Source organism: Pimephales promelas, chromosome 14 (genome assembly GCF_988280905.1).
Source record: "Pimephales promelas chromosome 14, fPimPro1.hap1.1, whole genome shotgun sequence".
NCBI classification, from domain to species: Eukaryota; Metazoa; Chordata; class Actinopteri; order Cypriniformes; family Leuciscidae; genus Pimephales; species Pimephales promelas.
The window spans coordinates 25876747-25893795 of record NC_142782.1 but is presented as its reverse complement, the minus strand read 5'-3'; the positions used below and the strand labels follow the sequence as shown (position 1 = coordinate 25893795).

General features: G+C 37.2%; 1 protein-coding gene across 2 annotated transcripts; it reads right to left on the bottom strand.

Annotated features, from left to right (window-relative positions):
• Positions 1 to 1219: 1219 nt before the first annotated feature.
• Positions 1220 to 15247, bottom strand: rorca (RAR-related orphan receptor C a). Of its 2 annotated transcripts, none has more exons than XM_039676944.2 (10): positions 14920 to 15247; positions 9710 to 9795; positions 8707 to 8848; positions 8034 to 8489; positions 6876 to 6997; positions 6496 to 6628; positions 5839 to 5946; positions 5410 to 5520; positions 5203 to 5315; positions 1220 to 4213 (listed from the first exon to the last, which is right to left on the bottom strand). In XM_039676944.2, exons 1-10 carry the CDS (start codon positions 14924 to 14926, stop codon positions 4052 to 4054), a joined length of 1440 nt encoding a protein of 479 aa, XP_039532878.2. In that variant the 5' UTR covers positions 14927 to 15247; the 3' UTR covers positions 1220 to 4051. The 2 variants fall into 2 exon arrangements, with proteins under 2 accessions (XP_039532878.2, XP_088975862.1); XM_089119736.1 differs by lacking the exon at positions 14920 to 15247 and adding an exon at positions 14102 to 14146.
• Between the last annotated feature and the right edge of the window lie 1802 nt (positions 15248 to 17049).

Sequence of the window (17049 nt, the reverse complement as noted above, 5' to 3'; positions counted from 1 at the left end):
AAAAGGTTCAGTTAAGACATAATTAACATAATTACACACAAAAGAGTCTATTTCAAACAGATGACATATAACTTTCTATTCATCAAAGAATCCTGAAACAAATTGCACACAACTGTTTTCAACATTGATAATAATTTTTGAGTATCAAATATAGTATATTAGAATTATTTCTAAAGGATCATGACTTTTCTCAAAACTTTTTAAATACTTTTATATACTCAAGTAAAAGTACAGAAGTAGGCCTACTCATTTTTAAAAGTACGTAAGTATCAAAAGTAAAAAGTAAATGTCAATGCATTGTTTTATTATTGTTGCATTGTTGTATGTAATAATTACAGTACCTTATGCCTCTGAATCTATGCCTGCCATACCTACCTTCAAATCAATATAAAATGTATTTCTAGAAGTTAGAACACAGTTGGAGTAGTGGGATTGAATGTGAGATTAAATAAATTTACTTAATAATGTCCACAATGGTTTCGTTTCGGACACCCACTGTTCTTTTAAATAGTGCCCTATTTAAAGTTTTTTGGCTTTTAGTATAATATTTTAGCCTTACTGTTATCTATAAAAGTGTGCTCCAAAACAATGACAGAAAATTCACACTAACAAGACCAAACCCAACGTTGAAAATGAAAATCAGGTTGATGTCAGACGCCAGATTGATGTTAATCTCCAATGTTGGAAAGAGGTTGTATTGTGATTGAAAGTGAAAATCAGGTTGATGTCAGAATCAGAAACTAACATCAGTCGGGTCCTGACGTCAACCTGACTTTCATTTCCAACCAAAATGCAACCCCTGCAACCAAAATCATCCCCTGACTGATGTTACTTACTCAAGGACCTTGACAGAAACATAGAGGAGTAAAAAGTATGACATTTGATTTTTCCAGAGAAAAATCCAGAGAAAAATAATAAGTAAAGAACAGATACTCAAAAAGTGTACTGAAGATCAGTATACTGTAAATGCAGCAAATGTACTTTGTTACTGTCCACCACTGTCTAAATGGGGAAGTTACAATATAGAGTACATTTTATTTTGAATTAAATACATTTGATGAAATATATGTATATATAAAAAACTAATTTAATCATATATATATATATATATATATATATATATATATGATTAAAAAAACTAATTTATTTTTTAAATTCGGACATAAAATTATGCAGGATCATTCCTTTAGGAGTTTTTAAAGCCACAAAACACTCGGTATAAAGTAAAAAGACCTTTATTACATTCTGTAATCCATGTGATCCATCCTCATTGTACAATAATTACTCTTTAATGTTTGTTTTATCCTCTGTACCCATAACATATAAAATTATATTCCTTAAAATCTATAATATGATTTATTTACTTAAAAATGAAGTTAAAACTGAAACAACCACAGAAGGATCATGGCAAAGAATAAAGACTCTTTTGGAGGACTTCCTGCTTAAAAATGCTCTTTTAAAAAAAATAGGATTTTAATTCTTCAAGACAAAGGATGACACTAGACGGGTGAGAAAACGTTACAGAAAATTACCGAAATGAAGAAAGAAAATATCACAAAAATAAACAAATATAAAACACAACAACACTAGATTCAAAGATTGTATTCATCCTTAATATAGCTTTGATCCTATTCTTTTTTTTTAACCAATTCAAACTGAGAAAGATCTCCAATAGCACTGATATAAGACAGGGGTAAAAGTCTTTGATACTTCTGCAATTAACATTCACAAGAAAAGTTACCGTACACAGTGATCAAGGTTTAAGGTCTTCTATTTGGTGCAAGGTGTCTTGCTAGGCTAACTGAAGAAGACATTTTAGGACAGAGAACCCAGCTATCTCCCTGAGTGACTGAGTGTAGATGTAAACGCACACTTCCAGAACTACCCTCAAGGACGGGGCGGACGCTTGTGGCAGTTTGCAGGGCTGCGAGTTACACTCCACAAAAATCGAAATGGTTTTTACAAAGTAATTGCACCTTGTTACAATCTTTCCCCGCCTTCACACGTCAATTAAAGTCAGTTAATACTAGAAAAGAGTAAAAAAATAAAGAAAACTTTGACAGAACTTAGCGAGGAGGTGTTAAATGATCTGGAGTGCTTATGAAATCCAAGGAGATCCTTGGCTTGTGAGGGCCGTCAATACTAAAAATGGAAAGACTGATTATTGCACGGGCAGACATTACGATACTGTATTAAGCACCCAGAAAATGTGTTTTATACCAACTATATAAAATCTACAGCTAGGCACTGTTCCAGCAGTGCAAACATGAAACATTAGGCAAGCTTGTTAAGTTTAATTGTCAGGAAACTTATCAATCCATCGAAAGATATTTCATACCCTGTAATCTCACGAAAGCTAGAACTGGACACTGAGGGGTTTTGAAAAGCCCTTCTTGGAGCTTCAGTTGGTATTCTGCTTTCTGGACCACTCCTAAATCTCCCCTGAGAGACCAATCTTGTCTTCTTGACTCAGAAGAATGGAGGCTGCTATTAAACTGCGCCGACAGATAGCATACTTTTTTTTGTCCTTTGAATTGAACTGCAAAGTTTTGGAACACAAACTAACCATAGTATTCCCTAACTCAGGGGGGTAGCTGATGACTCTGTCAACCAATAGTTGTACTATATGTGAACACAAAGGATAAAGGGGAAAAACAAAACAAATCACACAACAACAGAACACTGATCCGCACATCAGACACAATGCAAAGCATGAGGTATGGCCTGTAAATCCACTTTTCCTCACAGCTGAAACAGAAAAAGTCTGAATTTCGTCATTTCCGCGGTGTCCTGGCGATTGACGGCAAGCTCAGGTTGTCCGTTGTCTCTGAAAATATATGGTTCCTTCCAGCAGCTTACTTCAATGTTCTTTGCGTTCTCCGTTTGAGTGGTTTGCCACACGCTCACATGGAGAATCTGACTTCAGAAAGTCTCCCTCATAGTGCCATTGTCTTTCTGCCATCTAATGTGGGGCGACAGCAAAGTCCCGCTCCTGCAAAGTCCTTTTTTTGTGGAGTATTTAAGTGCTGTCCGCCTTTCATGCCAATTCCAACTCCAGCCCCAGAATTCCACAGGTATGGTTGGAAAGTCTTTGAAGGGGCTTGAGAACATTCACTCCAAGGTGCAACTTTCGATTTAGTTAGTCCTCTGCCTACATACGCTATCTACAGGCTCTGTTTATAAATATATTCTCAAATACATCTATCGTTCTACATACAGGTGGTTTCTGATCAAATGAGGATATCAAAATATCATCTAATATCTTTATCCAAGTGGCATTTGTGTGGGAAAGGGTATTAAGGATGAGGTTTTTGTTAGTTTAGTTGCATCTTTTAAATTTATATGCAAAAATAAAGAGCTCAAAAGACAACACACCACATGCACGTGTGCGCTGCACATTAGTGTTGAGTCTGTGAACGTGAAGGTGCTCATGTGGCGTTTACGACCTCAGGTGTGTATGCATTGGTCCCATCAAACAGTTTCTCACGGATTCAAAACTGTTTCTCTACAGTAACCAAGTCTCAAGAGCTTGTTTTACATATGGGGCAGGAATACATAATACATTCTGTCTTAATCCTGAGGCTTTGCCACTTGTCAGTTGGGTTACATTCATAGTTCTTATCCTAAGAGTACTTGGAAAATGGTCCAGGGAAATATCCACTTTTCAAGCACTTCATTTTTAAGGGAGATCTAGGCTCCAGGTTTAATCGAGTACACTTTCATGTATCATGTACTCTGTTTGAGTCATTATATGTCGGTAACATGAGTAATGGAAACTAGCACCTTAAATGACTGCTGTCGTTTAAAAGTGTCTCATAAGAAATCTGGGTCCTGTTCAAATAGTGGAGTGAAGCACTCCATCAGGAGGGAGGATACAGATGGAGACCTAAAGTGTAATGTGCAAGATTGTCAGTATGTTGCTGGTTTTTCTCAAACACATCTACCTTCTATTTCCATTCCCTGTCTTTCTTGATGTTTCTCTCCCTCTCTGTCTCTCTCTCTCTCTCTCTCTCTCTCTCTCATCAGAGCCAATTTGACACTTTAATGAACGTTAGCCCTCAGTGGAGTCTGGGAAAGTGATCTCGCTGCAGAAAACCTCTCTGTAGAGAGCAGGGAAGTTGTAGGCCGTTTCTGGGTGAAGGAGGCGGAAAAACTCCAGCTTATCAATATGGAGGTTGCTAATGGACTTCATCATGGGTAACTTGGACACCATCTGTTGAATCAATTGAAAAAGAAGACAGTTATAACATTTTCCTACATAACTTCGTTGGTACAAAAGTAAAAATAAAATAAAGGGCTTTCAGATGACTCAAATAAATATTTTTTGTATATTTTTATTTAATTTGAAAGATTAAATATGTAATATTGTAATGTAAATGGTTTTTTTTGGTGTTTTTTTGGTGAATTAGGGACTTTAATGAATTTTATATAGTACCGTTCAAAAAGTTTAGGGTTGGTATGATTTTTTTTCTATTACGCTCTTTAATGCTCACCAAGGTTGCATTTACTTTATTGAAAAAATAGTAAACAGTTTAAAGTAACTGTTTTCTGTTTTAATATATTATAAAATGTAATAAATACTTGAAATTCCAGTGCCATTACTCCAGGCTTCAGTATCACATGATCCTTCAGAAAACATATCTTATTGTCAATGTAAAAAATGTTTTGTTATATTTATTTGAACAGCATTTATTTGAAATAGAACACTTAAAATAGTATCATTTCAAATGCATTTAATTTTTTTTTTTTTATCAATTTCATTTTCAAAAAAAAAAAAATTCTTACGGACCTCAAACCTTTGAACGGTATGTGTGTGACAAGTTATTGGGTAATTTGCTTGGCTGTCAGTCTCATTTGTATAAAATATAATTTAAATCTGAATTAAATTTCACCATAAAAGAATGCAACTGACTTTAGTTAAATGTCCCATCTTGATTTGATTTATAAAGTATTCCAAACAAGACGTTTGCGAAGGTGAATTCTTGTAGTTCAAATCTTCTGCAGTCAATTCAGAAGGTTTTGATCAGTTTTCAGAATTCACACATAATATAAAACAGTTAGAATGTCAAATTTAACAAGCATGGCTATATTTATTAACGGCATACTGTATGTTTATTTTGAATATCCTGATTTTCTCACATTTAATAGCTGTGAGAGTATGAACTTGCTTTTCCATTCAATCTTTGGATTTCTTCCCAGTACCTTAGACAGTTTGTCCTCATTGGCACCACTTTTATGAAGCCAGTGTTGCAACGCAACATAGACCTTCTCCTGAAGTTTCTTCACCTTCTGGGCATCTGTCAACCAAGGTCGGTCTATGAAATAAATTAGTGGAGGAGTAAACTCAAATGTCTGTAAAGACTAATAAAACTTAAAGATTACTTTAAACGAATGTTATAGCAAAACTACCTGGAGACAGAAGCACAGTGGCGGTAAACAGAGCCATCTCCTCTTCAGACAGCTGTAGCCGGCTCAGGGTTTTAGCCATCTCAAACACAGCACTCACCAGATCATCACAGCCTACAGACAGGAAAAATACATACGATATATAAATAATAGAGCAAAAGTAACAACAGAGAATCGTAGAGAAAAATCATTACATTGTAATTGGCCCAACAAAGAAAGGAAAAGGTAAACCAACTAACTTGACATGGAAATTGACTTAATGTATATTCCATGTTTCTTTAGGTCAAAATAAAGAGTAATCGTGACTTGATTATATGATTAAACAGCACTTGGTGTACCATTGCTCAGGTTAATTGCACACAAGTACCCAAAATGCCCTTTACAATGCTACAGGGTGCTAAATTATGTGAAAGGTTTAGGGAGGAGACTCACCGAGCGCTTTAAATAGCTGCGGGCTCGTGAATTTTCCATCGAACAACAGCGTGTTGTTGATTGGGTTGTAGGCCCGACACATTCGGATCAACAGCACGTCCAAGCAGCCTGGATGGTCAGCGCCACATAAAAGATGGACAAAGGAAAGGCAGGAAAGAGGGAGGCAGAGGCAAGAGAGAGGCAAAAGAATGCTCCACACGTACACAAAGGAAAACAAAAAACAATTGGGATTTTAATTGCACAAATTACAAAATGGTTTCAAATTGAGGATTCATTAAAACAGTCATCATTTTCACAGATAAATAGTGATGTCAACATTCAATCGAATGGCATGATGGTTGTTTTAAAGAGAGAGAGAGAGAAAAAAAGTGTTTTTTGTTTTCATTTAAATAACAAATGGGGTAAAACGCACACCACACAATGCACAAAGGGAGGACACAAACGGGAAGAAAGGGTGAGAGAAAACAACAAAGAGCCATTGTCAGAACACAGATGAGAAACTATGAATACATATGGTCTAAACTCAAACTATTATACTATAAATATGCTGAATTAAAAGATTTAACTAGAGATATAAACTTGGCACTTAAAGAGTATTTAGTGCAGGTTTTCACTAATGTGGATTTGGTTGCGGTCTTGCACAGAGTTGATGCTGACCTGCTTTTAGAAGGATAATCTGGTCATTTTGACACAAGTCCATGAATCCAGAGATACGCTTGGCAAACTCCACCACATACTGGATGGCGTTCGTGATGTGCACAGCACACTGCTGCCACAACATCTCTGTGGACTTGGATAAAGAAATACATGTTAGACACTTCCACCCACATTCTGATCGCAATAATGATGAGCATTTGACATGGTTTTTAATCCACTTTTAATTAGGCTGCTAAAAAAAATTATTGTATTCTGTGGAATTCATTTACGTGGAATTTGAGGTTGGGTAATTGCTAGGATCACAATGTACACATCTTAAAACTTTCTGTTACACCCCATGGTATTAGAGATGTGATGCATCTCATTGGCAGTTGACATACCTTGTTTTGGTAGACGCGTATCTCCTCATGTGTATAGAGGGTCCAAGCCAATCTCTTCAGTTCTTCTGAGCTGTACTGACTTGTCTCGATGTGGGATTTAACCACATTCTGTGTAATCCGTTCTAAAGGAAACATACATTTATACAATTTAACCATGCACAACATCTTTAAAATGTTTGTTAACTATGGAAAGCATATAGGGATATATGATATATTGGCAGATATTAGTGATATTTACTGAATTTATCAGTATCAGTCAACATTGGATATTTAAATGTACATACTCATTAACAAGTTAATATTAAAAACTATTATACATTTTGCTTTGTATTCACTCAGCATACTAAGCTTTTATACTGAGTGTTTTGTGGCTTTAAAAACTCCTAAAGGAATGATCCTGCATAATTTTATGTCCAAAATAAAAAAATTTTTTTAGGTTTTTAAATTAAAATCTCAAAACTTCCCATACTTATCTTATTTTATCATAATCATATATATATATATATATATATATATATATTTCATCACATTTATTTAATTCAAAATAAAATGTACACTCTATTGTAACTTCCCCATTTACAAGTTATATACAGAGGTGGACAGTAACAACTTTATTTTATTTTTCTGGATAACGAAAAATCAAATATCGTACTTTTACTCCACTATGTCACTATGTAAGTAACATCAGTCAGGGGATAGATTTATATAATATACAGTAAATATTTAAAAATGTTACATTTTCAGTATTTAAAATGGATTGATTTTCAACTAATTTTGTTTTTATAGTAGTTTATTCTTCTTTTTTTTTTTTTTTTTTTTTTTACAAAAGAAATAGTATTAGATATAATTTCAATTTCTTTTTATAATGTTACCAGAAAAATACTAGCGACTACTTATTTCATCATTGATAATAAGAAATGTTTATTCAGCACCAAATCAGCATATTAGAAAGATTAATGAAGGATCAAGGAGTAATGGCTGCTGAAAATTCAGCTTTGTAATAAATTGTAAAAATAGTTCTCAGTGTTACTGATTTAACCGCATTTATGATAACAAAGGTAGCCTTCTTTCAAGTTATATAAAAAAATCTTAATGATCCTAAAATTTTGAACCGTAGTTCAAATTAAAATAAAAGTCCTAATATCACTGTGTACTAACCAATTTCCATCAATGAACAGCCTTCAGGTGGGTTAAGTAATGAGCGAGTGAAGAGTCCCGACTCGTGCAGGGTCTGGTACTCGTGTTTGATGTGTGTCACGTCACTAAACTCATGTCTGCTGGGCTCAGGAGAACTCTGGGAGGACGAACTGCTCCCACCGCTTCCCCCCAGCAGCTCTAGGCTGCAGTAGTCGGCGGCTTCCTCCGGTGTGAGCGGCAGATCCAACAGGAGACCGTCTGGTAGCGTGGTTATGTCATCCAGGTCGCTAAGAGTGGTGCTGGAGCCCCGGCTGTAAGCCCGGCCATGGCTGATCCCGTTCTCCCCAGCCTCATCACCAGCGTGGCCGGGTCCACCATTGCTCAGAACCCCTGCCCGCTCCTGGGACTGCTGGTGCTTCTGAACCTCGGCGTAGAGGCTGTCACGCTGCTTTTTTGACATGCGGCCAAACTTCACCGCTGCAGAGGAAAAAAAAGAGGGTGTTGAAACAAAGACAGCGTTAGATTTGATTGTTGATAAGAACTGACAAAACGGGCCAAACATTATACCAAATATAGCCAGTTGCCATTGGCTATACGAAGTCATGACATTCACACTGAGACCACATCTGTGTTTTATAGGACTCAAGGAGACTCTGAGTCCAGTGAAAACTCCCTTAATTTAGATTAGACTCACCATCGCGGCTCATGCCCAGTGCCAGACACTTCTGCAGGCGGCAGTGCTGGCAACGGTTGCGATTGGTTCGGTCAATAAGACAGTTCCTCTGCCTCGAGCAGGAGTATATCGCATTGTTCTGCTGACTTCGGCGGAAGAAGCCCTTTATGAATGAAAAAGTGAGGGAAAAAAAGAAGAAAACTGAAGTCAAGAGGCTGCATTTCCATTTTCTCCATGTTTGTAAATCAATTAAGGATTAAATTTCAAGGATAAAATCAGGGTTACAAATTAACTCTAAAACCTCGTTCTTTTCAAAGCATAGTAAAATCTCAAGGACTTTCTGTATGGACTCGGCTACCAGTGCAGTTGTATGATCATTTATTAATGCCATGTGCCCTGGTGGTTAAAAAACATGGTTGAATAATGGGATTCAATTCAGATTTGGCAAAGACTTTTGTGCAGAGAGTCTGAAACAGTAGATCAGCTCTGGCACACACTACGTGTCCTTTGATCAAGGATACAAGCTGATTGAGATTTCTGACTGGTCAAAAAGCCAATCAGATAAAGAGGTTGTATTGTTTACCGTTTCAGGGAACAGTATGAAGACGTCATCAGGGTGTAACTACAAGGTCCTCTACAAGATTTTAATAAGTCTTGTATACACACTGTTTATTGTTATTTTTCCCTCAAGCAATGGGAATATTTCATGGAAAACCGATCAACAGAAACTTTTAAACAAACACGAAAGATATGTAGGTCTCATCCAAAAGTTTTTTCTTCCGTTGAACACGATATTTCTAAAAATGTCTGTTTTATGTCCATATGAAAGTTACTTTAGGTCCTTATGACAATCACTGTATGGACAAAAATCTTTAAAATATCATCATTTGTGTCGCGCAGAAGAAAGACACATTTTGAATGACATGAGGCTGAGTAAATATGATAGAATCGTTGTTTTTGGGTGAACTAATCCTTTAAGCCTTATTGAGCAAAAGGAAAGATGTCTCAAAGGATGCTCACTTACCTTGCAGCCTTCACAAGTGATCACCCCATAGTGGATGCCCGATGACTTGTCCCCGCAAATCTTGCAGGGGATTACTTCGATTTGAGCTAAGAGAGGGAGAAGTGGTTGAAACATTAGCTAGAGTTATCCTGCACACAGCCTATAGAAGAGTCCTGGCTCAAAGCATTGAAACCCAGCCACTATCTACATAACAGATCTACAGAGAGCTACAGCAGCGTTCTTTGTTTGACACATTGATCTTTGAGCAATCGTTCAATAGCATTAAAAAAGAAATATAGGCCGACACAAAGCCCGGAGGTCTGGTTTGACTCTCACAGTGACGTGGAAACTTTGCTAGTGTCATATTCTTTCAATAATAATAATGAACAGCTAACGCACAATGAGCGGGGTCAAGCGCTACAGCACATATTCAAAGACTCAAGGTTTTAACCCACTCAGGATGAAATAATAACACAAGTCCTTGCACCACGGAATCAAAAACAGATTTATTAACAAAGCTTGCTCTCTGCTTGGCATAGTTGTGCAGGAATTAAGCGGATTGTGATGCTCTGTGTGGGAATTATAAACAGGTGCAGGTTCATGAATAGCGCCTTTGAGTGCAAAGAGTGCTTTAGAACCAAACAAAACTGAGTATATACACAACAAAATGTGCACAAGTAAGTCCTCTACATCCCATTAAAACAAGCTGGTCTTTTCATTATACTGTTTATCTAAGTAGAAGCGCCATCCCAGAATAGCAGGTCGATAGCATTTATCTGCAGGGACCTATGGTTAACAACAAGCACGTATTGCAGACGAGTCAAATGATTCAGGATGGATCCCATCCAATAAAGGTTATTTCCAGGGAACACTGTCCTCTCAGGTGAACTTGATGTAGGAAATGTCAGTAATACGTTTTACGCAATGACGCAATATCTTAGGTAACGGCTAATGTGTTGTGACAAAGAGAGAACCGGCCATCCAGGGATAATGACATGAGGACTCACACTTCGGGCCGAATGCTAGCTGATGCGTGCGTCACATGTGGGAGCAATGGAGGTCGAGTGTGGGGAAAAAAGAGAGAGAGAAGGAGAGACACGTCTGCCTGACATTTCCAGAAGCTAAGTTGATAAACACAATCTCTTCAAGTCATTTTCAAACATTGAGGAGAAAAATAAAGTTTATTCCATAATGTAATATGCCAGTGAAATTATTAAATGGAACATATTCATTCTTTTTCGTTCGCTCTCTTTCCTTCTACCCCATTCTGAGCCCCTGGCCCCCACCCTCCCTTTGTTATATAACTGCTGTCTGGCAACATTCCACGAACACACCCATTCAGAGGAGATCACCCTAGCAACGCAGTGACGAGCATTCCTCCCTCCCGCCCCTCCCACGTTCCCATTGGCTCGTGACAGAGTAGCTTTGATTCTGACTCGCCCGCTCACATGCCACTCACCTGCGTAGCATGGTCAGGCTATGTGGCTTAGCTGTTCTACTGACACACTTTCCTACTGAGCCGAGGGAGGCGCTTGTGCGGTAGCCTCGCAAGCGCTGTAATCTGATTACATTTTTTGTTTTTCCTTTTTTTTTACCCCTCTTGGCATGTTTAAGGTGGAACCACAAAATCAAAGACCATCATATTATCAGGAAAAACAGTCATTTTCAAAAACAGCCACTAAAAACAACTCTGATTAAACTTTTTAATCGGAGACGTAAGATCAAGAGGCGCATTTTATGTAATGGCATGGGCTTGATTTATGACTTTTGCACACTTGAAATATCTACAGTACACTCATTAAGGGCCCTGTAACTTACACTTGCCCTCAACATGTGGCAGGCCGTCAAGAATTTGAGCACAGTCCCAGCTGTCTCGGAGCACTCACATAAAACTATTTTTAAGCTATGGCTTCTGTGCATGGTTACTGGAGGTTGAACTTATCAAGCCTTTTAAGTTTTACCTAGCCTATTGAGTTTTCCCATGCTATGCGTCAGGTGTGTTTTTACACACACACTGCAAAACAAAACCTCTCATATTGTGAGTCGCATAGTAAAATGACAGGTAAAAGCGCACTGAACTGACTACAAAGGAAGTATGGCTGAAATATGAAGTGGCTTTTTGCCATAATATCAATAATTCTGGCCAATTTATTAATGAAAATCAAAATAAATTTATCAGTAACTAAATATTTCACAATCACAAAAAAGATGCCTGCCTGTTGTTTTCATAATACAGTCAGGAACCTTAGTCATAGCCTATATGTATAAAAGACAAACGAAAGGTTGTCACAATTATTCATAACATACAGTATCAAGCCAATCACCCATAAACACTTAGTTAAATGAAAAGTATAATCAAACAGCTCTTGTTTGTTTAGGACTGCTATACAAGCTGGAGGAGAAATGCGGTCAGATTGACGAAAAACTAATTAAGAGGAGATTTATTAGAGTGCTATGTTTATCAGGGCAAGATGGGGTTAGTAATCTAGCTCTTCTTATCTCCTCTCTTTTGGCCACTCTATGTCACTTAGTCAGTATGTCAGTCCATCGAACACCAGTCAGCAGTATTACTGCGTGATGCTGGGAAAAACCCAAGACAAATGCAGAGACTTTGCCCTTTTATCTCAAATAATCAAACAACTTTGTTCGGCAACGTCTAAAGGTCCCGTTTACCTTGCACTTTGCATTTGCATAAGAGTGCTTAACTAACCTAACCTGTGTGAGATTTGTGTGCAGACTAGTGCATTTTGGAGCCTGCTCTGCGTCCCCACCAGCAAGTTTGCTCTGATCACATGCAAACAGGGTCCCATTTGCATTCACTTATACACATGTGAGATTTCACAGCAGTTTTGTGGTCAGCAGTCATGATTTTTCCTCTCCCACACATCACTTAAAAGTGACCTACCTATACAAAGTAAATTGAGATTGTGGAATGACACCACAAGACTCTTTAAATATGCACAGAGGGATTGAGTAATTCGTTGGTATAAGTAACAATACCAAGTTGAAAAACAGGAGCTGATAGGGAGTGTAAGGTGACTCTTGATGGGCATTAATTATCTTGATGCCTGATGGGATTAGGAAACAATACAAGCCTCATTCAAAAATAAAATAGGATTTTTTAGAAAAATGTGTATGAAAATATTAAGATGAAAATTGGTTGGTCATTATCACTAATGAGCCATGAGTCATGACAAAAAAATACATTTTTATTTTAAATACATGTAAACTAAAAAACCATAAGGTGTGTAACAATTATAATGCACTTATTGTTTCTCTCCATTCTAAAAATAAAAATCTTGACTTTTTCTAGCAAAAGGAGATTTTAATCCCTTATACTGTAGATCAAGTGGCTGGTCACATTCTCCTATTGCCTGGGCTTAAGTTGTGGTTTAAATAAATGGAAAGTCCATGGGTAGGTGTCAAAGTGCCACTGCATTAAGCTGCTCAGAATTCATTTATAGAAGGCTCATTGCCTAAGTCTTCAAAGCCATGGTGGCTTAAAAGTTACAGCACTCTGCATATAGAAGAGTGTCTTTCCTCTGGATCATGGATAAAGTCAAAAGAAACATACTGAATAAATAATAGCCATTTAATTTCATTTTGCTACATCTCTGCACATTTTGTCAATTCTACTTATTTTCCATTCAGCACATTTTGGGAATTTCAACTAACAAAAGTCTGTACATCCCAGTGTCAATACATAAACATAACTAATTACAGAATATTACTAGGATATAAAAAATACACTATTACAATCTATTAAAGTTAGCTAATATATCAAAGCACACGCAACTAAACTTGACTGAGCCCTTATTGTTACGCATTCGCACCAGCGCAGGCGCTGTTTCCTTCATTCAGCATTTCAGGTTTAGTAAACAGTTTGCCATCATACTGTTTGGCATCCCGAGATGCAGCACTGGGTAAAGGTTAAGATGCCAATATGGAAAAAAGTTAACAGATATTAAAACTGACCAATTCGCGCCCTGATCTATCAGTGATGTAATATGATGTGTAATCATCAATGACAGAAGTAGGTCATTGGAGCAGAAAGACAATCAGACCGGCGGCCATGCTGAGACTGAAAAACAACAACACACAGCAGATACACCCCCATTCCCTGTGCCCCAACAGCTCACAATCACACACTGACATGCAGAGATCTCCCCTGAACTTACTGATAAGCCTTTTCACGATAAAGACACAAACATTCAGCGGAGCTCCAAGTTCAACATGGCGGTTAAGAGCTTATAGCCTACGTGACCAAAGACATATAGGCTATCAACTTTACGCACAACTATAATTCAGTATTTCAACTTTCCAATAAGTAAGCATGCAGTTCAAATAACAGCAGTAAGCACCTAATGATTATTATATTTTTAAGCATTTTCAAACACGTTGTTTAATTCTTACATAATGAGGTGCGCTTAGCGGCAGGTAACAGTAACTACATTGAGACGATTGTTGCCAAATCTAGCAGGAAAAACAAGCAACCAGGTATAATAAAACATAATAAAAAGCAGCTTGCTTTTTAAACTCAAAATATGCAAATAATGTAGAAAAGAGAATTACTTATTTACAATAGCTGAAACCAAAAGGCATTAATTAGCTACTCAAGTCTATGTTTGTTACTACAAATTACGTAATTTCAATAAATATAACCCTTTAATAATAATCAAAATATTTCACATACCATCTAACTTATTAAATATGATATCTCTTTCATGCACATCCCTTCAGCAAAAGTAGCCTAGGCGGTTACAAATTTAGCCTATGCGCGACTATTCTGTCAAAAATGACAAAATATTAACTGACCATAATTATGAAACGAAAAGAAGTAAAACAATCCCACAGAGGTTTTTAAAAAGCGGACATGGCAACACAGAGAGACGTTTCCAACATGACGTTCATCGCTTCACTCTCACGCTTGCAAGCGAAGAAACCAAACAGAGCTATGCAAAGTTTATGATTTCCGTGTACTGGTTATATTCGGTTTGAGTGGCGAGAAACAATCAAAGTAGTGAAGAAACATGTTACAAACAACCACCAATTGCAACTTTCAAATTATCTGAGCGATATTTTTGCGCGCTTGCGCGTGCCTTACTTTCGTTAGGACTTTGCGCAGTTCGTGCAACACCTAAGCAACACAATCACATCTGTCAAAGTGACAGTTTTTTCCTATCATTAAACAATTTTATATTGTTTCTATAAATGCATTTGCTTTAACTTACCTCTCATTTTGATGATATATTATCTGCGAATGATAATATAACTCCAGCACATTTGAACAGCGCCGAAAGTAAAACTCAGGTGAAAAATTGAAAACTCCAAAACAGAGCAGTTGTAAAAAAACAAAAACAACTTAACCTAATAAGTTATTGCACAGCCTACTTGTTCTTCTCATCTGGTAGTTCAAAGTAAATTCCGCTTCATGCTTTTTCCCCCTGCGTAAATGCGCGCACTGTCGGCTATGTGATAAAATGATGCCCTCTACTCTTTCCCTCTCTCTGCGTCTGTGCTACTTTCGGCGCGTGGACTCTCACATGATCTCGCTCCACTGGCCCGCCTAGTGCCCCCAGGCAGCGAAGCGCGCTCCCGCACTCGGGCACGCGCTTTAAGGAGGATCCGTGTGCCAGAGCTCGAGCGCGCGTGGGAAAGTGTGGCAGTGTGTCACAACAGTATCGTGGGAATCTCTCGCGGGCTCGCGGTTCCTGCGGCTGCAATATTTAGCAATTTCAGCATAGCGCCTACTGAAGAAAAAAAAAAATCACAGCATTCTTTTCCTTCCTCACAGAAGCAAACGTGCTTTACTTGACTGCTATACTCCGGCTTTCAACACAATTGTAATAAATAGTCAAATAATTCAAAATTAGGTCAGAGAAAGATAGCTTTTTATTGGTTTAAAACAGACCAGTCCAACATAGTTATTTTAGTGAGTGTTTTTCTTAAAAAAGGGAGAGATCTGTATGCTACAATTATGGTTCCTGGGGGGTTATCTAGTGAGATTTTACTAGGCTATATTTTTCACAAATTTCCATGGTTAGTTGGATATTTTGCAGTTGTGTATGAATTTTAACTCCAGGTTAGTTAAATGGTTGCCTAAATTACAGCCAACTGAAATCCAAGCCACAACACCTCAAAATCAATTATTCTTTAAGCATATATGTATAAGAATACAACAAACCAAAGAAAATAATCCAAGGAAGAACTCAGTGTCATAAGTTTTGCCAAATCATATTTTCATTAAATGGTATAGAAGTATAAACGTTGAGCAGAGATGTTTAAGTTTTAAAGTTTTATAGGTCAATTTTTGATGTTAATAATTAAAATGGCTCTTTTTCTCTTCATTTAATCATATGCAGCGTTTAATGCTGACAAAAGGGAAAGAACCATGGACATTATGACTAGGGCTGTCAAACGATTAATCGCATCCAAAATAAAAGTTTGTGTTTACATAATATGTGGGTGCACTGTGTATAATTATTTTGTATATATAAATACACACATATGCATGTATATTTAAAGTCCCAGTGAAATCAAAATTGAACCTATTTACTTTGCTAGCGCATATTACTAGTCTTGTGGTGAACAATTAATCCGTGCAAGTGAATATATATTAAAAAAATGTTTTACCTTAGTAATCTTTAATCAAAATCTGAAAAGTTACTTCCGGTCTGGAACGGTTTCTTTTTCTGATGACGTAGGTTTCACAGTTTGGGTGGGGAAACGCTTAACCACTCCCCTCAAACCGTTAGTTTGCTATGAGCGAGAGATGGAGATGAGGAGCCCTAGAGTAAAACCCTGCCCTCTGTTCAATGGGCTCTATGCACGGCGTTATTTCCGGTGAAGCATTAGGGATGCTCGATAACTTCCGCCGATCATAGAGTCCAATGCAATACCGAGAATTTATATTGAATTTTATACTCCATGGTTATACTAATGAAACGTTAGTCACAAAAACAGATAAAACAGACAACCCTCGTTGTGTTTATGCTTCTTTTTAAAATTATATTAAATAAACATAACTATATATAAAATTACATCTAAACGTATGTACGTTTCGTTTCAAAGACGGGAGGACAGTAAATATTGAAGACTCTGCCATAATCCCGTTTTCTCCGGTTTTCCTCCGCTTTAATCTACACAACCGGAAATGGACGAGCATCCTTACGTCAAATGCGGAACTTATGCGTGCATATAGCCCATTCCGTTTCACTTGGAAATACGTCACAGCACTGGAGAAAAATCGTTTGCAACTTCCGGTTCATGGGGACTTTAAGAAAAAAATATTATTCATATATAAAATATCTAAATATAATATAAATTATATATAAATCTATACAAGCATGTATGTGTATTTA

What these genes read in the sequence shown, in the direction of transcription:
- rorca (XM_039676944.2), bottom strand. An exon ending in GATTATCCTTCTAAAAGCAG is followed by an intron (nt 5,947 to 6,495) that starts GTCAGCATCAAC and finishes CTGACCATCCAG; the next exon opens with GCTGCTTGGACGTGCTGTTG. An exon ending in GCAGCTATTTAAAGCGCTCG is followed by an intron (nt 5,521 to 5,838) that starts GTGAGTCTCCTC and finishes TCCTGTCTGTAG; the next exon opens with GCTGTGATGATCTGGTGAGT.